This window comes from Mus caroli, unplaced genomic scaffold, assembly GCF_978045245.1.
Source record: "Mus caroli unplaced genomic scaffold, Mus_caroli_1 scaffold_9, whole genome shotgun sequence".
Taxonomy (NCBI): domain Eukaryota; kingdom Metazoa; phylum Chordata; class Mammalia; order Rodentia; family Muridae; genus Mus; species Mus caroli.
Genome location: NW_028227264.1, coordinates 80,484,292 through 80,509,919, shown reverse-complemented (window position 1 = coordinate 80,509,919; position 25,628 = coordinate 80,484,292). Strand labels below are relative to the sequence as shown.

Genomic DNA, 25,628 nt, shown 5'->3' with positions numbered 1-25,628 from the left:
AGGAAAAAGTATCTCAGTAGAAGGGCATCCTGAGCTCAGAAATCACACAGCTCTGAAGGAAGTCTCAGTAGAAGCATTGCAGCTCCCAAGGGAGGGCCTCAGACCTCCTCCTTCTTCACTTGTACTCTTCATTGCTTCTTTGTTTTCTCAGCACCTTCTGACAACAGAGTAACACCAGGCAGAAAACCTCATGAAAGAGATTTATGGGAGGCTCTAGGATGTGGAGGATGTGGATGGTGATGACTCCAGGGGTAACTGCCCTGTGATTCCAGGAGTAGGAACCAGGGAACTGGACAAAGGGCAGGGCTTTTCAGTGCAGGGATTTCCAGATTGAATATTGGGGGAATTTCAAGTCCTGAGCTTGGGGAGTTCAGGGTTTTGTGAAAAGCTCAGGCATTGGTAGGTTTTCATGATCAGGGATTTGTGGGATTATTTCGTCCCTTTTCCTAGCAACTGCCCATGGGTTAGGGTGAGAAACCCTTCCTGGATATAGCTGGCTTTTGTTGAGGCACCACCTCTGTGGGACTGCTGGGGAGCATGGAGGGGGAGGCTGGAGAGGAGGTGCTGCCACTGTGGACAGTTCCTGTGGGACAGCTCTTACAGCGGTGTTCCATGAAGGCAGTAGGCTGAGGCAGGAAAGGTGTCAGCACCGTGGACAGCTCTTGAGGGGCAGCTTCTGCTGAAGCTGGAAAAATGATGAAACCCCACGGACAGCTCCTGTGACACCACCACCCCACCCGCACCCCCGCCCCAGGCTGAGATGCCATACTGCTGCCATTTTGATGAGAGCTGCCATTTTTGACAGCTCTGAAAGAGCATCTTACCAACGCCATAGGCTGGGGCAGGAAGGATTGCAGCCCCTGCACCCTCCTAACCTCTCCTGTCCTCTGTTCCTCATGTTGTTTCAGGCCCCTGATAATCTACAAGAGCCAGCCTTTCTCTTCCCTCAGGCACAGAATCTCCTCACAAGTCACAAGCATCCCAATTGTCCTGTCCCCTACCCACAAGGCAACACCACTTTAGGAGAGGTCTCTAGAACTATGCCATCCTGAGTGTGAGGCAGATTCCCACTCGACCCTAGGCTACCCCTATCCCTTATAGGTAGGTAATGGTGTCCTTGCCAGAAACTGGGGTGTGAGGGAGCTTCCTCTTCTTGGGGGCTCCTTGCTCTTCATGGTTGGACACTGAGCTCTTCCACAAAGAGAAATAGGACATGGGGCCAGGCCAGGATACACATGAGATACAATGTTGTGAGCCATGCTCCCCCAGCTCCTAATCTTTTTAGGCTATTTACATAAAACCTGCCGAGTTCCCTTTATCCTGTGCTTTTTTTCTTTTTTCTTCTCTTTTTTTCTTTTTCCTTTTCTTTCTTTTTTTTCTTTTTTTTTTTTTGTGGGTGCAGCAAACTTTATTGATGGTATTCAAGAGAGTAGGGAGGGCTCCCTAGGCCCCTCCTGTTATTATGGGATGGCACTGTACAAGAAGATGCCGCTGTCTCTGTAACAAGGAGGAAGAGAGAGCCTTGGTTTTTCAAGATAGGATTTTTCCTATGTAGCCCTGGCTATCCTGGAACTCACTCTGTAGACCAGGCTGGCCTCAAACTCTGAGATCCACCTGCCTCTGCCTCCCACGTGCTGGGATTAAAGTGGTGCACCACCACTGCCCGGCTATTCTGTGTTTCTCTTATTGTGTGGTTTGTTGCATTGAGTCCAAGTGGGGAAAGATTTCTAGTCTTTCTCTTCCAACTGGATTTTCTTGTTACTTTGTCCTGAGACAGGGTCTGGTGTAACCCAGGGTGGCACAGACTTAGCAAATTCTTGAGCCTTCCCCGATGCCTCCTGAGTGTTGATGACAGGAGCAGCCCACCATACCTGGCTTTGCTGTACCAACAATGGAAACAAGCAGCCTACAAACTGAGCTTAAAGGACAGCTTCTGAATTCTTTCATGTATTAGAGAGACTTGATGCCTCTCTGCATGCCCTCCCTGTTCCTCACACAATGTTATCACACCACACTTGGCCAAGTAGTGGGTCATAACAAATTTGCCACTGACATTTTGGGGTCTGCTTTGGAAATACATAAATTATAACACCTAAAAGTGGTCCTCCCTCAGGCTATTAGTTCTGTTGCTTTTAAGGAAATGGAAACCAGCACCTTGGCTCACTCATGTAATCACAACACGTAGAATGCTGAGGCAGGAGGATTCTATGAGTTCCATCAGAGTCAGAGGTATATTGTGAATTTAGGTCAGTTTAGGCTACAGTGTGATATCCTGTGTAGAAATGAATAAATAGATAAAATTTAAAGAGTCCACCCTTTCAAAAGTGTGAACTCTGGCTGTGAAGATAAGGAATGTCTATAACGTGATTAATATTCCATTTCTTAAAGAGCTTCTTAAACTTTTTACTACTGTAGACTGGTTCATTGTCAGTTTTGATAGAAGTAGGCAGCCCATAACAGTCAAGGTTTGTATAAGAGAATATATGGCAGAACCATTCTCTGAGGACTGAGAAACAGGGAAAATGTATTAATGAAAATGTACAGGGATAGCATCTGTGGCACAGGAGCCAAGTGCCACAATTCATCAATTCATCAGCATTCTTACCTCTGGGATTAACACCAACTATATGACTGTGACAGTATAAGGAGGCACAAGTAGGATATTCCTGCACAATTGTCATGTTTCTGTAAATGGGATGAAACACATGAAGTCTATTAACATTAGTAGGTAGGTGCTGATGTCCTGTTCGAGAGAAGCAAATAATAAGACAGGTTAATGTATCAGCTTGAATATTCCCTTCTACAATAAAACCAGGGAGGTTACACTATGCATGAATATGAGTAAGAAACAAAAGATGTGGGCAGGTTTTAAACAGATGTTACAGTTCCACTGTAATGGAAGCATAAAAGGAAGATAAAATTAAAGCAGTGTCTACTGCTGCAAATAACCCCACAACATGAACAGAATCTGAAATGATTTATAAGGGTTTATTAATTAGTCCTAATAGAGGAATCAAATCAGCTAGGTCCAATTGTTCAGCTAAGGAAAACGAAGTATTAATAGATTGATGAATAAAAAGTGTCTGGAGCCTGAATCCCTCCTATACCATTTGATTAGCCATCCATGACTTTAGTGTCTGCCTGTGGAATGGGAGAAGTTTGGACAGCTTTTGTAATAACAAATTCAGTTCATATGAGGGAATCCCACATCTTGCCAGCTGGATAATGAATTCCTATCCTTCTGTGGTAATCTACAAACAAAATTTGAAAATTCGTAGTCTGTGTAACACTCTTAAAACCTCATTGTTAGGGGTAACACACCGACCGCAGCAAGCACCACACCCACGCAATCGTTGGCACCAAGTCATCCACTCTTATAATCAAGCATGAAGACTAAGGAAAGCAGTTCATATTTTCTAAGGAAAGCAGTTAATATTTTCTGACCATTATGGTATAAATAAATTCATTCCAAAGGTTTATTGTCTTGTGTTATAACCTGTAGGAGACATTTTAATGGGTAAAATAAGTAAGTTTAAAGGCAATTTAGGATCCACATGATACAGAAATGCCTCTTTTGGTCTGAATTCAATAGCTGTAGCTTTTCCCTTGCTTCTTGAGATAATTCTATCGAGGGTTTTAAATAGATTGCTTAATGGACTATTAGGAGTTAAACATTTTGATTTTGCTGAAATTTACTTGAAATATGATGTACATGAGACAAGGAAAGAATTTATAAACAAATTCCTCTTCCCTGTATGCCCTAGCTTCCCTCCATTGTAAAGTTACCTTGTACACAGGCTCTCTTGGTCTTCATCAAGAAATGGTGGGAACTTAAGATTAGATTGATGATCAAGTCTTTTCCCCATGCTTCAGGGGGATTTTCAGGCAATGGAGTATGGATAGCTAAAAGCTACAATAAAGGAGATGAGGGGACTGACTGTCACCTGGACAGGAACTGGTGGTACTGTTTTTACTTTCAATTTTACTTGAACAGGGGAAATATTCCTTTTATTTTGCTTTTCTATTTTTTGGCTCTTTAACCAGCTTTCAGGTTTGATTACCCAGCTTTGAGGCAGTCTAGAATTCAATATTAATATCGTCCTTATTGTTCTTAAGTATTTGGAAACAGTCCAAATTAATGGCCAAGTGGCCCAGAATTGAATGTGGATCTTTTAGCCTAGTTCATCTTCCTTTTCAATATTCTCTTAAGACAATGTTCCATACTTCCTCACCTAGAGTCCTTCGTTATGGACTTTGCATGATACGCCCAGTAGGAGAATTGAGTTGAAGACAGAAGAACCAAAAAACAATCAAGTTTGTGATCTGCATACATCCTGCAGTCTCCATTCTACCAGAGTTAACGCTCTCTGCTTTGGCTGTGAACCTTCTTGGCCTATGTTCTGGCTAGTTTTGTGTCAACTTGACACAGCTGGAGCTATCACAGAGAAAGGAGCTTCAGTTGAGGAAATGCCTCCATGAGATCCAACTGTGAGGCATTTTTCTCAATTAATGATCAAGGGGGAAAGGCCCCTTGTGGGTGGGACCATCTCTGGGCTGGTAGCCTTGGGTTCTATAAGAGAGGAGGCTGAGCAAGCCAGGGGAAGCAAACCAGTAAGAAACATCCCTCCATGGCCTCTGCATCAGCTCCTGCTCCCTGACCTGCTTGAGTTCCAGTCCTGACTTCCTTTGGTGAAGTGTAAGCCGAATAAACCCTTTCCTCCCCAACTTGCTTCTTGGTCATGATGTTTGTGCAGGAATAGAAACCCTGACTAAAACAGCCTGTTTTAAGTCCAATTTATTCTATTACTTATACAGTTAATTAATTGTGTATTTAATATGCATATATACCAATACATCAAAATAATTGTATAATTACTATAATTAAATCAACTATATTGTACATATAAAACAAATTTAAGTAATTTAAAACAAATTTCTTAAATTACTTAACAATTTGAAACAAATTGGATTAACTCTTGAGTAGTTAATCTAATGGTAGGCTATAGCCTAATAATATCTACCATTAATTTTTGAAAATCAATAAGAGTTTGCAACTGATCTTTCTGATTTGTAACTTTTGTGGTTGAATTTTCTGTTATTTCATAACAGAAATAGTCAATAGAATCTCCTCTCTGTAATTTTTCAGAAACAATCCATAAACCCATGCATGGCAGAATTCTTTACGCTTCCTTAAATATTTATTTCATCTAAAGTATCTGCATCAGAATTAGCCCCCAAAAAATCCATGTAATGATAAATGATGAATTGAGAAAATTGCTTACAAATTATTTCTAACAGTTGTAGCACAAAATATTGACATGAAGTTGGCATATTCCTCATGGAAGAACTTTCCACTGACACCTTTTTACTGGACCACTATTATTGTAAGTAGGCCCTATTAAAGCAAACCTTCCCTATCTTGCTCTTGCAAGGGGATAAGAAAGCACTCTCTTTAATTAGTATCATAGGCCATGGCTTAGGTAATAAAGAAGGTAAAGGAATTCTAGGCTGTAACGAATCCATTGGTTGAATTAGTCTATTCATTGCTCTTAAATCTGTTAACATTCTCCATTTTCCTGATTTCTCTTTTATAACAAACACAGAGGACTCCATGGGCTGGTAGACTCCGTTGAGCCTGCAGCTGCTCTTTAGTATATGTACTGCCAAAGCAAACACATCTCCAGCTGCTCTTGTACCAGCTACTCTACTGCCTGTAACGTACTCTTTAGTTAAGGGTCACTGATCTACTCACACAGCCTTGTCAGCCAACCACTTTAAGGGTAGGGCCATTGATATAATTTCAGCAATGGCTTTGTTTACAAATTTGGAAACTCCATCCCTGTGATGACGTGTTTGGACAACTGATGCGCCCTGGGGTTGGTTTTCATGACTGAGATAGATAGATATAGATATAGATATAGATATAGATATAGATATAGATATAGATATAGATATAGATATAGATATAGATATAGATATGTGTGTGTGTGTGTGTGTGTGTGTGTGTGTGTGTGTGTGTGTATCAATGCCTTCCCCAGGAACATCTACCATCTCACCCCTAGTTTCATCAGGGGTGCTCTCTGGAAATGCAGGAATATTATACTGAGTACCCAAATGTTGTAAAAGATCCATTTGCCATAAATGTATGGGTGTATCAGCCACATAAGGTCTTAACTTTCCTATTTGACCTTCTGGTCCCACACATTTAAGCCATCTCACACTTCATTTTTAATAACTTCCCAATTCCCAGAAACTGTGTATAAACTTTTTAAAGTGGGTCACTATGAATTCCAAGACCTTTGTGAAATACTAGTTATATCTGCTCCTGTACCCACCAAACCTTCTATTTCAATACCACTTACCTGCTATTTTAATTTTGACCTCTCGTCATAAACAACTGTTCACCAGAACACATGTTTTCCAGTACTTTCAACCTCTTCTGTTCTTTCTACTAGTGCAGGTCTGGCTTTGATACAGGGAAACAGTAGCAGCTGAGCAATCATCACCTGCATTAAAATGCATCTCATTTTTTACATAGGCCATAATTTTAATTTCCTCTTTGAAATCTTCATCTATAATTCCTGGATGCACAATGGACCTTTGGAAAGTCAATCCACGCCTTTCCTAAGTCATTCCTACTGTCCTAGCAGGTAAAGGACCATAAACCCTGTAGATATTTTGTAACATTAAATTTTGGGGGATAGAGTAAGATGTTTATATATGGCCAAGTCTACAGCAGTACTTGCACTAGAAGCACATGCAGCAGTACTTTAGCATGCACTAGATCCTCAATATTAATTGAAGGTTTTCTGCCTGATTATTATTTCATGGCTTACAAGAAACACACACCTCGTACTTTTTGGCTGCAAAACCTCAGACCAGGTCTTGCATTTTTCAATGATAAGAAAATTGCCTAGGATATCTCTGCTGGACCTACACTTAGGGGTCCAATGGCAAGCCTTGCCACATTGCCTGCACACATCTGGAAGCCTAGGCTGTTTTTCTGGTTTATATTAACAAAAGCCATTACCCTTAGAGATGCTTTGACCCTGAACAAATGTTTTATGAACCAAGTACAATATTTCTCACAATTAATGCACCAGATATTTTGAGATCTGAGACCTTTTGAGCAGCTCGGTCACAGTGCCTTTGCAAATGACCAAATTTCCCAAAACTGAATCACCAGGCCTCTATTGGAGACCACTAGCTTCACCTACAATGGCACACATTAGAAACAGTAGTACACATCGGAAACAGAGAGGAAAATGAACTCACATGAGGACTTTGGGTCTCCCAGATGATGACCTCATCAGCCTTAACTGCAGCTTCCCTCACTCACTGAGGACATTCTCTGGACTAATTTGTGGTTCTGATAAAGTGTTAAGAACAAGTATTTGTTCCTCAGAATAAGATAAGATAACCCACAAAAATGGATGGCAGTATAAATATCATTTTCATTTGAAAGTATGTTTTATTATTCAAGTTTTTCTGTGTTCTTCTCTACTTCGGTAACACTTTGTATACAATCTAAGAAGAAGACAGTGTTTTAAGGATGAAATGGTTCTACTAATCTTACATAAGCACCAGTGAGATGACTCAGTAGGAAAAATATGCTTGTTGTGCAAGCCCTTACTGCATGTATTAGATTTCATGGTGTTTCTCTCCTATAAGAATTCTTTCATTCCTTTGAAGACGACTATAAGATGCAGAGGTGTTGTCCCATTGATTACATTTTAAGGTTTCTCTCCAGTATAATTTTTTTGATGCATCTGAAGATTACACTGATGTGCCAAAGCTTTACTGTTTCAATTACATTCATAGGATTTCTCTAGTATGACATGTTCTGTGATAACGAAGACTACTCCAATATGCAGTCTTTACCGTAACACTGAGTAACTGTGACTTGTAAAGGATTTCCCACATTGACTACACTCAGAGGTGCTTTCCAGTGTGGTTTCTTTCATATATTTAAAGATGGTGGAAGAGATGTAAACGCTTTAGCACACTGATTACATTCATTAGGTTTCTCAATATTATGATGTTTTTCGTGATTTCGAAGACTACTACGACTTGCAAAGGCTTTACCACATTGATTACATGCATAAGGTTTCTCTCCACTATGACTTCTTTCATGTTTCTGAAGAAGACTGCGACGTGAAAAGGCTTTTCCACACTGATTACATTCATAAGGTCTTTCTCCAGTGTGAGTTCTTTCATGCATTTGGAGACTACTGCGACATACAAAGGCCTTACTGCATTGATTACACTCATAAGGTTTCTCTCCAGTATGACTTCTTTCATGTATTTGAAGAAGACTCTGACGTGCAAAGGCTTTACCACATTGATTACATACATAAGGTTTCTCTCCAGTATGAGTTCTTTCATGTATTTGAAGACTACTGCGAAGTAGAAAAGCTTTTCCACATTGATTACACTCATAAGGTTTCTCTCCAGCATGAATTCTTTCATGTATATGAAGGTGACTGCGACGTGCAAAGGCTTTACCACACTGAGTACATACATACGGTTTCTCTCCAGTATGACATCTTTCATGTATATAAAGATTACTGCAATATGCAAAGGCTTTACCACATAGAGTACATTCATATGGCTTCTCAAGAGTATGATGTTCCTCATGATTTCGAAGACTACTACGACTTGCAAAGGCTTTACCACATTGATTACATCCATAGGGTTTCTCTCCAGTATGAATTATTTCATGTCGATGAAGACCACTGTTATATGCAAAAGCTTTACCACATTGATTACACTCATAAGGTTTCTCTCCAGTATGCACTCTTTTATGTATTTGAAGATGACTGCGACCTATAAAGGCTTTACCGCATTGATTACATTCATATGGTTTCTCTCCAGTGTGAGTTCTTTCATGTATTTGAAGATGACTTCTAGTTGCAAAAGCTTTCCCACATTCATCACAATCATAAGGTTTCTCTCCAGTGTGAGTTCTTTTGTGTTTCTGAAGATGACTGCGACATGCAAACGCTTTCCCACATTCATTGCAACCATAGGGTTTCTCTCCTGTATGACTTCTTTTATGTATTAGAAGATTGCTGCTACGTGAAAATACTTTTCCACATTCACTGCAATCATAGGGTTTCTCTCCTGTATGAGTTCTTTTATGTATTTGAAGATGACTGCGAGTTGAAAAGGCTTTTCCACATTCATTACAGTCATAGGGTTTCTCTCCTGTATGCGTTCTTTCATGTATTTGAAGAGAACTGCGACTTACAAAGGCTTTACTGCACTGACTACACTCATAGGGTTTTTCTCTAGTATGGTTTTTTTCATGTTTTCGAAGACTACGGAAATTTGCAAAGGCTTTACTGCATTGACTACATCCATACGGTTTCTCTTCAGTTTGGATTCTATCATATATTTGAAGAAAATTGTTACAGGCAAATATATATTGGTTCTTTCCATATCCCTTATGCTCACAAGGCTTGTATTCACAATGACAGATGTTATACCTATTAAAAGAAAAATAACAAACAAGAGGTTTCACACTGCATACACACAGGTGAAGTTTTCATTCCACGTAGATATGTGCTATAGGGATTAAGGGTTCTCCATGACTGCAACCTTCTTGCTTCCCATAAACTGTTGTTCTCACTAAACTTTGGAAAGTCACTAGAAGTATATGAGTAGCCCTAGCTTTACTATGGACCATTTGCTTATAAAGTCTTAGACATACACTAATCCCATAACCAATGTGCAGGCTTTTTATAATACTTGAATGAGATGAAACAAATAAATTGACATTTCAACAATGTGGTTCTCTCAGGTTGTCTAAAATAGTGTCATGTATTAAGATATTGTTTCCTTGTCTTGTTTCTAAAAAGAATGCCTTATAAACACAGCTCAGCTACCTGAAATTCAAGTACATGGTCTTATGAGAATTTATTAATCATCAATATACATAATGCTGTACTTATTTACACTGTTGCTTTTCTTTAAAACTTAAAAGTAAATTAAATTTTCTTCAGTGATACAATTATATCAGCTTGCACATGAAATTTACCTTCTATGTCTTCTATAACTTTGATAGTATTCTTCAACATTGTGGTCTTCCAATTTGTAACCTAAAATACAGTACCAGAAAATTTATGATATATTATTAGATAGTATGCAAATTTTAAGTCAGAATCTTTGGTGAAGTTGAGAACCATGTCTGATTATTCACCACATTCTTCCTCTGTCACAATAGAAATCACAGTGCACCAATAACCAAGAAACACTTGTTCCCTTGTTTATAAAGTGAAAGAAAACTAATATTCTTACCGATAGCAGTGAGGTTCCAGTAGGTTTCCAGCATCACATCTCTGTAGAGACTCTTCTGGGAAGAATCCAGCAAAGCCCACTCTTCGTGAGAGAAGTTCACATGCACATCCTCATAGGTCACCACAGCCTAAAATATCCCACACATGTACATAATAGATATGGTGAGACTGCATTGTAAATATACATTCACTGAGAATATATTTACATAATTCTGGGTGCTCTACACATTTATTCCTTATCACATATTTCAAATGCAGTCAGCAAGACATTTTACAAGTAAATAGAAAAGGGGATCACACCACTCCTTTTCAGGCCCACTGAATTCCATATGCCACTGCAGGAAAGGTGACTACTAACAGATAACACGGAGAGACACTCACACGTCCTTATTATAACCATAAGGAAGAAAGCTGGGTCAGCAGTTAGGAGCACATGTTGCTTTTGCAGAGGACCTGGATCAAATCCTAACACTCGCTTGAAAGTTCCCAGCCATTCATAACTCCACATCAAGAGAATCCAATGCTCTCCTCTCACTTCAGGAAACATCAGGCACACAAGCAGTATACATCTATATACATGTATATGTGAACATATGTATGTGATACACAAATACATATATATATATGCATATATACACATATGCACAAAAGATTCATATACTTTTTAAAGATATATTTATTATTATACATAAGTACACTGTAGCTGACTTCAGACACACCAGAAGAGGGTGGTCAAATCTCATAGGGGTGGTTGTGAGCCACCATATGGTTGGTAGGATTTGAACTCAGGACCTTTGGAAGAGCAGTCAGTGCTCTTACCCACTGAGCCATCTTGCCAGCCCATGGTTTTTTTGTTTTTTATTTTTTTTCAAAATCAAAACTCCACAAAGGTAGCAAGAATGTTAAACTGCAATGCGATGATCCTGAAGCCTCAGTATTAATGTCATGAATGGATGCCACCCTGGTGAAAACAATACCCTCTGCCAAGGTTCCAAAGTCAAGCTGTGAGCAAAGCTCGGCACAGGAGGAACGGCGTGACACGTACAAAACCTAATTATGCTTTCTGAGCTGATAGCAGTCCTGCAAACATGGTGGATGTTCCTAAGACCCACCAGACATTCTGCAAGAAATATGGGGAAGCACCAATCCCACAAGGTGACACAGTACAAGAAGAGCAATGAGCCGGGCATGGTGGCGCACGCCTTTAATCCCAGCACTTGGGAGGCAGAGGCAGGCGGATTTCTGAGTTCGAGGCCAGCCTGGTCTACAAAGTGAGTTCCAGGACAGCCAGGGCTACACAGAGAAACCCTGTCTCGAAAAACTAAAAAAAAAAAAAAAAAAAAAAAAAAAAAGAAGAGCAATGATTCTTTGTATACCCAGGGAAAGCAGCATTATAACAGGAAACAGTGTGTTTATGGTGGGCAGACTAAACCTATTTTCCACAAAAAGGCTTAAAACTACAAAGAAGATTGTGCTGAGACTTGAATGTGTTGAGCCCAACTGAAGATCTAAGAGGATGCTAGTTATTAAGAGATGCAAGCATTTTGAACTGGGAGGAGATAAGACGAGAAAGAGCCAACTGATCAAGTTCTAAGCCAATTTTGTTATGAAGACAATAAAATCTTGACCTTTCAACCCCTTAAAAAATTAATTCTATCAGCCAGCAATATAAAAATAAAATATATAAGGCCAGAAAATTAGTTTAGTGAGCTAGCAACTGCTTCTATTCTACCTTACACTTTTCAGGGATGAAGTGTGTAATGGTGGAAAGGTGTGGGTGCATGAGAAGAAAGCATGGTGCTCAGTTTGAACCACCAGAAGACGTAAAAAGATGAAGTGTGGTGAGAAAATAAACACTCAACACCCTTCCCCAGAGACTAACTTCCTCCAGAAAGGATCCTCCTCCTAAGGTTCCAGACGCACTTCAATGAAAGCCACAAACATGAGGCAAATGTTCAAATAAACCATCCTACCTGGGAGAGTTGTCATTCAGCCTACCACATTTCAACACAGCTCATGGCATGCTCCTGTGGAGAGCCTATTCCAGTCATCCCATTACGCAAAACATATTTAGTTTTACTTCAAAGATTGCCATATTATGGAATAGTACTAACATTGTTCCAATGTACAAAGGTTTTTCTGACACTCCAGGCAAGATCTTTTTTTTTTTTATAATTTATTTTTTTTATTAGGTATTTTCCTCGTTTACATTTTCAATGCTATCCCAAAAGTCCCCCATGCCCACCCTCCCAATTCCCTACCCACCCACTCCCCCTTTTTGACCCTGGGGTTCCCCTGTACTGGGGCATATAAAGTTTGCAAGTCCAATGGGCCTCTCTTTCCAGTGATGGCCGACTAGGCCATCTTTTGATACATATGCAGCTAGAGACAAGAGCTCCGGGGTACTGGTTAGTTCATATTGTTGTTCCACCTATAGGGTTGCAGTTCCCTTTAGCTCCTTGGGTAATTTCTCTAGCTCCTCCATTGGGGGCCGTGTGATCCATCCAATAGCTGACTGTGATCATCCACTTCTGTGTTTGCTAGGCACCGGATCTTTTTTTTTTTAATGGTGAAAAAAAAAGTGTATATTTAGAATTAGCCATCTGACTCAGTTTAGATGATCCCAATCTTATTGGCAACATCTAAGGCATCATAATCAGGAGCCAAGCAAACATACGCCTTCTTCTCTCCATTGGGCCTTATCAGGGTATTGACTTTGGCTACATCAATGTCATAGAGTTTCTTGACAGTCTGTTTGATCTGATGCTTGTTGGCCTTGACATCCACAATGAACAAAAGAGCGTTGTCCTCTATTTTCTTCATGGCTGACTCAGTGGTCAGTGGGAATTTGATGATAGCATAGTGGTCAAACTTGTTTCTCCTGGGCGTACTCTTCTGAGGATATTTTGGCTGCCTCCGGAGCCGCAGGGTCTTGGGTTGCCAGAAGGCGGGTGATGTTCAGATCTTCTTTTTGTGGCTGTGGACGCCTTTCAGCACCACCTTCTTAGCTTTCAAGGCCTTTGCTTTGGCTTCGGCTTTGGGAGGGGCAGGAGCTTCCTTCTTCGCTTTTGGCACCATCTTGGCGAAAAGGCTCCAGGCAAGATTTTGACTGTGATATCTTATAATATAATATATACATATACATACATACATATACACATATATATGTATGTATGTATGTATGTATGTATATATGTGTGTGTGTATATATGTATATATATATGTGGCTGCACAATGGCACAGAGTACACATACTCTTTCCAACAAAGAGAAAAGGAAAAAAAAAACCTGGACCAAGGAAAGACTGAAATCTTTCTAGGCAAAACCCAAATCTTGCAGCTCTGCGTCTCAGTTTCAAAGAGTTTAGATGGCTCTTTCTCTCTGCAGCTTCTCTTCTTCACCATGGTTTCGTAAAAAAGGATAAATGCCATGTAATTTATAGATTATTGAAACCACGTGGCATAAACTGAATGGTCAACACCCATAAATTTCCTGGTGTCACTCCAGTCCACTAAGGAGATGTCAGACTTCCATGCTGTGTGTTTGCTTTGATTTATTTTTACACATTGATTTACCTGATGTATAAACTTCCCCAGCCAAATGAGAAATTCTATTAGCTGTGTGGCTCCAACAAATAGTTATCCAGTTATCAAAGGAAACTGCTAATGATCTACAATGCTTAGACTTCAAAGACTCATGTGAATTTGCATCAGCCTAGATTCAACCTTGGGCAAACACACACCCCAGGGGAACCAAAATAGCCTGCTGGGAGCTAAGTGATCTGCTGCCAGTGAGCAGCTAGGACAGCAGGAGGCTGCAGATACAGGTGAAGCTGGGTCTTACTGCTTAACCTCACACCCCACCCCCACCCCCTGGTAATCTCCATGCCTGTTTTCCCTAAGACAGTAATGACTCCTGTCTTCCACCTGTGGCATCCATTCTTATGTCTACCCAAGCATATTCTAGGAACCTGTAGTTTTATATTCATTTCTTAGTTGCTTTGACATGAACAAGGTATGGAAAAAGAACATTCTAATATTGTTTCATTATCAACTATTTAAGATGTTTTTTCTGTATTCTGGATCTTACAGTCCTTAAACTATGAGTAACTAATCCCAGATTGCAATCATTTTGGGAGGAGGGAGCAAAAGGGGTTTTTTTTACTCACATTTTCATATAACAGTTTGTAATGGTTTGTATAGGCTTGGCCTGGGAAGTGGCACTATTAGGAGGTGTGACCTTGTTGGAGGAAATGTGTCACTGTGGGGGTGGGCTTAAGACCCTCATCCTAGCTGCCTGGAAGCCAGTATTCTGCTAGCAGCCTTCAGATGAAGATGTAGAACTCTCAGCAGGAGATATAGAACTCCTGCACCTCACCTGCCTGGATGCTGCCATGTACCCACCTTGATGATAATGAGCTGAACCTCTGAACCTGTAAGCCTGCAGCAATTAAATGTTGTCTTTATAAGACTTGCCTTGGTCATGGTGTCTGTTCACAGCAGTAAAACCCTAAGCCAAAAGTTGGTGCCCGGAGTGGGGTATTGCTGTGACAGTCCTGACCATGTTTTTGTTTGGAAGAATGTAGATTTGGGGACTTTGGATTTGCAAAACAGTGCTACGCTTTAAATGGGGCTTAATGAGCAATCCTATTAGGAATATGGAAGACTTTGTTACTAAGAGTAATTTGAATTGTGCAGACCTGGCCCAAGAAGTTTCAGTGGAGAATTTCAATATGTGGCCTAGAGGCCATTTTTGTGGTATTTTGGTGAAGAATGTGGCTACTTTTTGCCCTTGTCTGAAGATTCTACCTGAGGCTAAGGTGAAGAGAATCAGATTAATTGCACTGACAAAGGAAGTCTCAGAAATGAGTCTAAGTGAAGAAAAACTTAAATCCAGGCTTGGTGGACCATACCTTTAATCCCATCATAGACTTTGTTTTCTGGTTAAGTCCCATGAAGAGGATTTTAAACAAGTGGAGCAAGCTTAGAAAGGAAAAATAAAAAAATATATGGTTCAAGTATTAAACAGGTACCAGGAAGTGAAATGGATCCTAATCCTGGGTTCTAGGAGACAGCAGATGAAGGGAGTGGGACTTTGGGGCAAGATCCTATCCAGCTGGGGCTGGAGAGATGGCCCAGCAGGTAAGAGCACTAACTGCTCTTCAGAAGGTCCTGAGTTCAAATCCCAGCAACCACATGGTGGCTCACAACCATCCATAATGAGGTTGGATGCAATCTTCTGTTGTGTCTGAAGACAGCTACAATGTACTTACATATAATAAATAAATCTTAAAAAAAAAAAAAAAAAAGATCCTACCCAGCTAAATTTAGATCCAGGCATGGTAGTACAAGCCTTTAATCCCAGGAGATAAAGCCAAGCAAATCTCTGAGTTCAAGGCCATCCTGGGAAAAAGCAGGCTCTAAGTGAAGAAAAACTTAAATCCAGGCTTGGTGGGCCATACCTTTAATCCCAGTGTTTAGGAGACAGACAAGCAGATTTCTGAGTTCAAAGTTAGTCTACGGAGCAAGTTCCAGGACAGCCAAACTTAGGCAGTGAAGGTGTTGAAGAACAGAAAGCTGGTGATAATGTAATCGAACAAGATAGATATGTTCCAGCCCCAACAAGCAGCAGAAATCCACAGTTTTGGCCATGTGGCTCTGGCTTTAGAGTCCAGAATAGAAGGGACTACTAGGACAACTGATGCTGATTAGCTGGAGCTCAGAAATTAGTGGTAATTAAGAAGAGATCGGCATCACTGAGGTGAAATCTTCTGGGAAGTTTTTCTGAGAACAAAGAGGCTGTGTTCCAAAGATAGCCAAGGTTGTACCTCATGCTGCAGCCAGCCGCACTTGGTAATGTGTAAGAGTCACTCAAGTGGTACTTGTTTTGAAGGCATGAAGGGGTCATGAAGAGCAGCTAAGGCTTGGCACTGTGAGAGTCCATGGAAGGCCATTAGTGAAGGTGCAGCCTCAGTTGTAGTTGATCGCCCAGGACTGATGGGAACATGCAAAGGAGTTGAGGCTTGGCACCATGATGAGAGCCTATAAGAGACTATTGGTAAAACCTAGTTGCAGTGGAAGACCCTAGTATATTGGAGATGCCACTACCATGGGAATGATCACCAAGAACAGCAGCAGCAATGGAGTGGATCAACCTGAGCTTAGAGTGCTACAGAGGGCAGAGCTGGAGAAGTGATGCCGACCCTTTGGAGGAGCCCAGAAGATCATGTTTGGATCCCAGGCATTAGAACAAAAAGGTATAATATTAAAGTTGCCTTGAAGGCCCCAAGATGTTTGAGATGCCAGAGCCATGAGATATCTGCTGAGGAAAGCCTGCTAAGAGGGAGTGTAACCAGCCCAGAAGAAAGAAGTTTGTTGCAGTCAACAAAGATGAAAAAGGAGTTGGAGATCTGAAGACCACTTTGACATCAGACATGGAAATGCAGAGTCTGGAGTTTGCCCAGCTGGTTTCCTGTCCTGCTTTGGAGATTACAGTTAAGTGACTGGATGGATCTCAGAAGAGACTTTGAACTTCGGACTTTTAACATTGTTGAGACTGCTAAGGGGATTTTGGAAGTTGGATTAAATGTACTTTTTATTATGCTGTGGCTAGATATGGCCCTCATAGACTCATATGTTTGAACAAGCCTATGGGGGCCAGGGAGTGGAATGTGCTTGGCCCAGAAAGTAGCCCTATTAGAAGGTGTGGACTTGTTGGAGTAGGTATGTCACTGTGGGTGTGGGCTTAAGACCCTCATCCTAGCTGCCTAGAAGTATTCTTCTAGCAGCCTACAGATGAAGGTGTAGAACTCTCAGTTGCTCCTGCACCATGCCTGCCTAGATGCAGTAAAACCCTAACTAAAATACAGTTCGTTATCAAAAAGTTAGAACAGAAACCCAAGCCAGGCAAGAATCTGGAGGCAGAGGCCATAGAATTTTGCTGTTTTCTGGCTTGCTCCCCATGGCTTGCTCAGTCTGCCTTCATACAGAACACAGGACCAATAGTCCATGCATGGCACAACTACATTTGGCTGGGCCCTTCTGCATCAATCACTAATTAAGAAAACGCTCCACAGCCACTGTGTTAGTTAGGGTTTTACTGCTATGAACAGACACCATGACCAAGGCAAATCTTATAAAGACAACATTTAATTGGGGCTGGCTTACAGGTTCATAAGTTCAGTTCATTATCATCAAGGCAGAAGTATGGCAGCATCCAGGCAGGTGTGGTGCAGGAGGAGCTGCAGGTTCTACATCTTTACCTGAAGGAAGCCAGGAACAGACTGGGCATCCTCAGGCAACGAGGAAGATCTCCAAGCCTATCCCCACAGTGACACGCTTCCTCCAACAAGGCCACACCTTCTAATAGTGCCACTCCTTGGGATGAGCATATGCAAACCATGACAGCCACTTTTTATTCTTTGTGAATTTCTCATCATGTACCCCAATACCTCTCATCTGCCTGCCCCTTTGTTTCAGCCCTCTGCCCTTTCAACTCCCTCCACCCCAGAAAAAATCTTGTTGTGGAAGCCATTGTGCATGTAGCACAGTGTGTCTCACAGTATAAACTTTTGTCCACACTTCTTAGTTGCAAATGTTCATTGCAATGAGTGCTCTGGCCTCTACTCCCTCCCCAGAAGCCCCTTGGGTATCCTGGTGTCCTGTGCTGTGGAGATCCTGGGACTTTAAATCTGCAAGTGAAGCCCCTTCATGCGCCCTAGCAGTTCAAAGATGAAGTAGATGTTGGGTTGACTTAACTCATAGCCCTGGATATTGACCTGAGTGATAGCTAAGTTGGTCACACCAACAGCTCACCCACACCCATACCACCAGGGTCAGCTTTACTGTCCTGCTTAAGCAAGGCATAGGCCAAGCCCTCCCAAGTGCTGCAGCCACTGAGTGGCAAGGCCAGTTCTCCTGCTTGATATAGGTGGCAAGGGTTGGGGCGGGGGTAGTCTCTCCCTCCAAACAACAACAAGGAGGGGCAGGGCCAGCACAGACCAGGGATGTCTGATGGCTTTTGGTAGTAATACAGGCCACGGACATCTACATGGACACCTGCTGCTGCAAGCCCTCTGACCCGGACATGAGCCTCAGCAGCTGCAAAGGCCACGACTTCACCGTGGCCTCAGGGAACATAGCATTCTACTCACGTCGGGCTGCTTTTTTCACCTTTGCATCTGTTGAGCCACTGTTAAGGCCAGAAAGTTGTGCAATTTCAGGAAGCCAATCTGGAGCAAGAGCGAGGCTGAAACATGTCCAAATCCCAAAAATCTTGTCCTGAGACCACCAGGAGGTAGGACTGTTCCCTCCTTCGAGTCTGCATGTTCTAATGCACATAGGCTCTACGACCCCAACCCTCTGCCACCCTGAGATAGCTACATAGCCTGGAGACCAAATTGCACATTTAGCTTCCTCATTCCCTGAGGACATGCCCAGCAAGCGCCTGAAATTCCTCTTCATGCTAATGGGGTGTGCCCAGCACCTCAGCCCAGCCAATGATGTACACTCACTGAAAACCCACCCACCTCCGAAAGTCCATATAGACCCCCAAAAAAGGAGGGCTGTTTCACTGAGAATCTCTCCAAGGCTCTTTCTCCCCTGCATTCAAGCTGGCTGGATCCTGCAAATACACCCCACTTGCATAAGCTTCTTTGCTTTCATTCCAGGCATGTGGATAACAGTGCCTGGATACCCTGAGAGAGGAAACAGAGCCAGGGAATAAAGCCTAGGTCACCTGATCTGTACAAGATGCTCTTAAAAAGTCACCTGCACATCAGCTTTTTACAACAGGTATTCAGTGGCTGTCACACAAGAGAACCACTGTGACCATGAGAACTGGACTCAACAGGTAGCAAGGTCCTCTTCTCTTGAAATTACAACTGGAGGAAGTTTTGTCTGTCTGTTTCAAATGTATAATGTGGCCACTACATGTTTGTTTCCGACTGGTCTTAAATATATGCATATACAATGTTCTACATGTCTTGGTTATAGATTATTGGCTTATAAGTTATTGGGTATGGTTAAAAACCTGTAACATCTGTATCAAAAAGTTAACTTAAAACTCCTAACTCAGGGTGGGAGCCATTCTGGGCAGCAGCACCGGGCATGAGCTAACCAAGAAAATGTGTCCAAAGATACTTTAAAATCAGGAAAAGATTTTATATAATTTCTGTCCTGTCTTAAAACCCAAGGGCGTGTGTGTGTGTGTGTGTGTGTGTGTGTGTGTGTGTGAAAGTATTAAAACTGCACCTCCATACAGTCATGTAAAAAACAAAAAAACAAAAACTTTACAACTTTGTAACATAAAAGTAAGCCAGTTGTTACTGATTTTGGAAACACTGAGTTGTTTACACTGTTAAATCTTGGTTTTGCCTTCTAAAAATGACTGTGCTCTCTGACTTCACCCTTTACACAGGTACTTTTTCAATACTGCAAAACATACAATTGAGAAATTTTAAACTTCTTTAAAGAAAGTTTAGGAATTTTACAAAAAAAAATTAAAAACTGGACATTTTAGAAACAGCAAATTTTTAAATTTATAAGGCTATGAGACAATTTAAAGTTCATCAGATATTTTATTGTAATGACCTTATCAATATATGATCTTGATGGATAGATAAATAAGACTAATAAATACCACAGCTAAACACCAGGCCACAAAATTCCTATCTTATGAGGCAACAGAATAATGACCTTAGACACTCTGATAAGGAACTTGAAACAGTTTCTCAACTTATGGGTTGAAACCCTTTGAGAATCAAAAGACCTTTCTGCAGAGGTCCCCTAGTGTTGCCAGACTGTCATATGTTTGTTTTAAGGTTGTGGTCACAACATAAAAGAAGAATTATGTTAAAGGATTCCAGGATTAAAACACTAAGAATCACTTGCTTAAAAATATGTCTCTCTGGGCTGGAGAGATGGCTCAGTGGTTAAGAGCACTAGCTGCTCTTCCAGGGGTCCTGAGTTCAATTCCCAGCAACCACATGGTGGCTCACAACCATCTGTATTGGGATCCAATGCCCTCTTCTAGTGTGACTGAAGACAGCTACAGTGTATTAGTATAGATAAAATAAATAAATAACTTTTAAAAAAAATATGTCTCTCGTGCTGGAGAGATGGCTCAGTGGTAAAGAGCTCCGACTATTCTTCCAAAGGTCCTGAGCAACCACATGGTGACTCACAACCATCCATAATGAGATCTGACGCCCTCTTCTGGTACATCTGAAGACAGCTACAGTGTACTTAGATATTATAATAATAATAAATAAATCTTTAAAATAAAAAAGATTTACCTATCTATTCCGACTAACACAGACTGACTTAAAGATACATGTCTAACCTTAGCTTAGAAAAAGCCTCTACAAGACTGGGTTGTAGATAGACCTGCAAGGCATTTTTTTTTTTTTTTAATTAGCAATCAATGGGGAGGACCTAGTCTACTGGGAGTGGTGCCATCCCTGGGCTGGTGGTCCTGGATTCTATAAGAAAGCAGGCTGAGCAAACCATAGGGAGCAAGCCAGTAAGCAGCGCCTTCCATGGCCTCTGCATCAGCTCCTGCCTCCAGGTTCTTTTCCTGTTTGAGTTCCCATCCTGGTTTCCTTCAATACTGAACAGTGATGTGGAAGTATAAGCCAAATAAACCTTTTCCAACCTGTTCTTTGGTCATGATGCTTCATCATAGCAACAGAAAAACTAAGACACATACCTACATGACACATTGTTCTAAAAAATAAATGAATGAATAACCACTTGCAGAAAATTGAATGAAGTTCATAATAAGTGAGAAGCATTGGAGAACAGAAGCAAACAGAGACGAGAGCAGTAATGTATGTACAAAAATGATATTTTTGGGGCTGTGGATTGTGTGGCTGCTTACAGCACTCAGCAGTTAACATTTACACAGGCCAGGCCAGATAGTCAATGATACTGCAGTGGTCTGAGTGAGAATGACCCCCATAGGCCCTTATGTTTCATTGAGTGGTCATCAGGGAGTGGCAATGCTTGAGAAGGATCGGGACAAGTGGCCTTTGGTCTTGGAGGAAATATGTGACAAGGGGCATGACCTGAGTTTCAATAGTCAGGAGGGATGGCAGCCCTTGGCAGAGAATAGGAGGGGTGGTGTTGTAGAAGAAAGTGTCACTTGGGGTGTACTTCGAGGTTTCAAGGGCCCAAGCCAGGACCGTTGGCTTTCTCTCTTCCTGCTGCCTACAGTTCCAGATGTAGAACTCTCAGTTAACATGCCTGCCGCATGCCACCATGCTCTTGACCATGATGACAAAAGAATAAATCTCTGAAACTGTAAGCAATCCCCAATTAAATGCTTCCTGTTATAAGAATTGTCACGGTCTTGTAATAGCAATAAAACATAGGCTAACTGTATTACTTAAGGTTTCCATTGTTGTGAAGAGACACCAAGACTACAGACAGCAATTCTTACAAAAGAAAACATTTCATTGGGGCCGGCTCACAGTTTCAGAGACTTAGTCTATTATCATCATGGCAAGAAGCATAGCAGCATCCTGGCAGACGTGGAGCTGGAGAAGATCCTGAGAGTTCTAAGTCTTGGTCTACAGGCAGAAGAAGAAGGGGACTGTATCACACTGACTACATTTGATCATAAAGAAGTCAAAGGTCACCTCCACAGTGGCACATTTCCTTTCAACAAGACCACACCTACTCCAACAAGGCCACATCTCCTCATAGTGCCACTCCCTAGGAAGCAAGCATTCAAACACATGAGTCTATGAGAGCCATATCCATTCAACCCCCACACTAAGTCACATATTGAAACTTGGCTTTTAAAAGAGATTAGAAGTAAATAAAAGAGCAGCTAGATATTTTGACTTTAAAACAGAATAAATTCTTTCCTGGTAGAGAAAATGCCATTAATAGGTGACTATCTGGCCTGGCCTGTGTAAATGTTAACTGCTGAGTGCTGTAAGCAGCCACACAATCCACAGCCCAATCAATACCCTGTGTCTCAGGCCTCCTACCAGAGTGAAATGAGCCAACCAGATTCGCATTTATTTACCCACATGAGAGAGTTGTTCAATTGAAAATTTCATTAGCGCAAAATAATATTCCAAAATTGGACCCACCAATTTGGTTTGGCTTCAGTCATATGGTCTGAATTGATGCATGCTAGGAAAAGTACAAGAAAGTCATTCACCTGACACATCGGCACCTTCTTTATAACAAAGACCCCAGCAGTTCACTGAATTAAACAACCTGTAATTCAGCTATTGCATAGCCTATCTCCCCCTGCAATGGACACAATGAACTTTTCCTTCTATTCTGGTCTCAAGGGAGAACCCATACTCCACACACAAAGCCTTATGGACAGCCCATGACATGAGTCACAGAGATATTTTTTTAGAACCATGTGATGTTACAAACCTTTTATCCAAGAGTTGAGGATGTTGACTCTGAAAGGGAGCAAGGCCTGTGTAGCCACATAGTGGGATGAAGGCAACCTGAGTCAACATAAGAGACCTTCTCATAAATTTATTTTTTTAAAAGCCCTACCTGGACTGGTTGGGACTCATGTTTTACAAAGAACATCAGCTATGAACAAAGCTGTATCAGACTCTGTAATAAGACAAGTGTTAATAGAAACCTTGGCATTTGGAAATGCAAACACTGAATATTTTAAAAGATATTAAATCGTTAAAGACAGGGGCAGCACCCATGTACAAGTGGATAAAGGAGACAACTGATATTGTTCTAACATGCATCATGCTAATATCATTTGTTACTAGCATTAACATGGTGGCACAAAATTATCCATAGCTCCTGTTGCAGAGCATCTGATGTCCTCTTTAGTTTTCTGTGGGCACCAAACACCCAACTGATGAACACATACACTAAAGCAAAAACACTCATGCACATGAAAGAAATTTAGTAAATAAAAAACACATACCCTCATAACACTTACATGTCCTTTTGAATAAATACAGGAATACCTAGAAATGTGACAAATGTCTGGAGCCAAAACTGTAACTATGTTATAAAAAGAATCAATGAAATCAACCAAAGTAGAGAAATTCAAGGATTGTAGACAAGAAGTCTCAATATTATTTTAGTGCAGAATCTGAGCTATAGATCCAACAAATAAAGAGTCTAACGGTTTCTGCAATGAACGACAGAAAACAGATGACAAAACGTCATCATGAATGAAAACGTGAGCACACAAGACTGAATAAACAGCACAGGGACACCGTCTGACTTCTAAGTTACCCTACACCTGCGATAAAGACTGCTGTTTAAGAAAGAATAAAAAGGGGCTGGTGAGATGGCTCAGTGGGTAAGAGCACCCGACTGCTCTTCCGAAGGTCCAGAGTTCAAGTCCCAGCAACCACATGGTGGCTCACAGCCATCCGTAACGAGATCTGGCGCCCTCTTCTGGAGTGTCTGAAGACAGCTACAGTGTACTTACATATAATAAATGAATCTTTAAAAAAAAAAAAAAAAAAAGAATAAAAAGATCAGGAGAACATAAAGAACAATTAGAACAAAATCGCAATTAATATTCGGTCGATTCTGACAACTTAGGCAGGGAAACACAGTGGGTCTGGCCTTACTAACACACGTGAATTAACACATGCGAATGTGTTAATGACACAGTCTTTAGACCTGCGCAGAATTCACTGTAGATGTACCCTACACGTGAACGTCAAGTGCCTAGTAAGAACCTGTAGAAGACGCTAGGGAAACTAGAGCTCTGCCAGGCAGCAGCACTTCTCTCCCCTGACAATAAAAGCCGCGCATGCGCGTGCCCTGCAGACTGACGAGAAGAGTTTCCAAGCAACTTCTCAGGCTGTGCGCAGGCGCAGCCAGGGGACCTGTGCCAGGGAGAGGTCCGGTTTCCGCCTGCGAGGGGCAAGGACCCTCAGTAACCTGAGGTGAACGAACGGAATCACACCGGGCGCCGCGTCCCACAGACAGTTCCCGCACCCCGGGGCAACCCCACACGGGCTCCCACGGATCCTCCCCGCGTGGGGACGGCGGCCCCGCTCACCATGGCGCGGATTCCCAGTTCGCCCGCTCTCCTCACAGCTCCTAACAGCTGGTCTCAGCACAGAACCCGGAACCACCAAAGCCTCCCTCAGAAACACAGCGGAGCCTGCAGCATGGCGGACCGGAAGTACCCGCCCCCATTCTAACTGGCATCCGTATCCAAGCCCTGAGTGGCTAGTGAGGCCTTGAGTGACAGGAGCGGCTCCCTTAGCTTGCATAGACCCAGCATTGTGGTACACAGTCCTGGGCGGCTCCACCCCAAGTACAGAACTGTCCTGCTGGACAGACCTGCAGAGAGACTGTAGAACTTGCACCCGTAGTGCAAAGTTGTCCCTGCACTAATTCTGCACACAGTAGGCACTACCTCGTGTAGGCATAGGGTGTCTAGCATACACAGACCGTTACACTATGTGCACTGTGTGATCCTCCTGCTCACAGCTGAAAAGAGGTCATATTTAAGCCACCTGATTGATATTCACCAGACATTAGCAGTGTCTATAAGACTCACTAAAGATTGCTCGAATCTCTCTCAGCTGAACACTGTTGGCCAAATATTAACACTTTCCCAGCTTTCTGTGGTGGCAATGACCTTTCATGCCACCTTTTGGGAGGTGGAGGCAGGGCATTAAAAGTTTCTGGTCTGAGACCAGAAACACAATTATGGTCCCCAAAGGGGAGGTTCCAGGGTGATGACCTAGGATTCAAAAATTAAGAGTTTGGCATTGCCCAGCTGTGGTGATGCATACCTTTAATGCCAGCACTTGGGAGGCAAAGGCAGGTGGATCTCTGTGAGTCTGAGGCCAGCCTGGTCTAGCCTTTCAAAAGTGTGAACTCTGGCTGTGAAGATAAGGAATGTCTGTAATGTAAATTATATTCCATTCCTTAAAGAGCTTCTTATACTTTTTACTACTATAGGCTGGTTCGCTGTCAGTTTTGATAGAAGTTGGCAGCCCATAACAGCCAAAGTTTGTATAAGAAGAGAGCACACTGCTGAAGCATTCTCTGAGGACTGAGAAACTACCCAGAAAAAAAAATTTTTTTTTAAGTATCAACGAAAATGTACAGGGATGGTGTCTGTGGCACAAGAGCAAAGAGAATGATATCCATCTGCCACAATTCATTAGTATTTTTACCTCTGTGATTAACCACTGCTATTTGACTAAGGCAGTAGGGAACACATTTAGGATATTCCTGCACAATTGTCCCATTTGTCCAAGTAGGATGTGACACATGAAGTCTGTGAGCATCAGTGGATAGGTTTTGATGTTCTTGTTCTAGAGAAGTAAAAATAAAACAGATTAATGCATCAGCTT

At 41.8% G+C, this 25,628-nt stretch overlaps 1 protein-coding gene and 2 pseudogenes across 1 annotated transcript; 1 reads left to right on the top strand and 2 right to left on the bottom strand.

Moving 5' to 3' along the window:
- Nucleotides 1-761: 761 nt before the first annotated feature.
- Nucleotides 762-24,443, bottom strand: LOC110303018 (uncharacterized). The gene is made up of 5 exons (XM_021173904.3): nt 24,317-24,443; nt 10,300-10,426; nt 10,040-10,100; nt 7,276-9,488; nt 762-2,685 (listed from the first exon to the last, which is right to left on the bottom strand). Exons 1-4 carry the CDS (start codon nt 24,317-24,319, stop codon nt 7,961-7,963), a joined length of 1,719 nt encoding a protein of 572 aa, XP_021029563.3. The 5' UTR covers nt 24,320-24,443; the 3' UTR covers nt 762-2,685; nt 7,276-7,960.
- LOC110303021 (large ribosomal subunit protein eL42-like) lies at nt 11,387-11,892 on the top strand (annotated as a pseudogene).
- LOC110303020 (large ribosomal subunit protein uL23 pseudogene) lies at nt 12,912-13,376 on the bottom strand (annotated as a pseudogene).
- Nucleotides 24,444-25,628: the final 1,185 nt, after the last annotated feature.

What these genes read in the sequence shown, in the direction of transcription:
- LOC110303018 (XM_021173904.3), bottom strand. An exon ending in CTGGAACCTCACTGCTATCG is followed by an intron (nt 10,101 to 10,299) that starts GTAAGAATATTA and finishes ACTGTATTTTAG; the next exon opens with GTTACAAATTGGAAGACCAC. An exon ending in AGTTATAGAAGACATAGAAG is followed by an intron (nt 9,489 to 10,039) that starts GTAAATTTCATG and finishes TTCTTTTAATAG; the next exon opens with GTATAACATCTGTCATTGTG.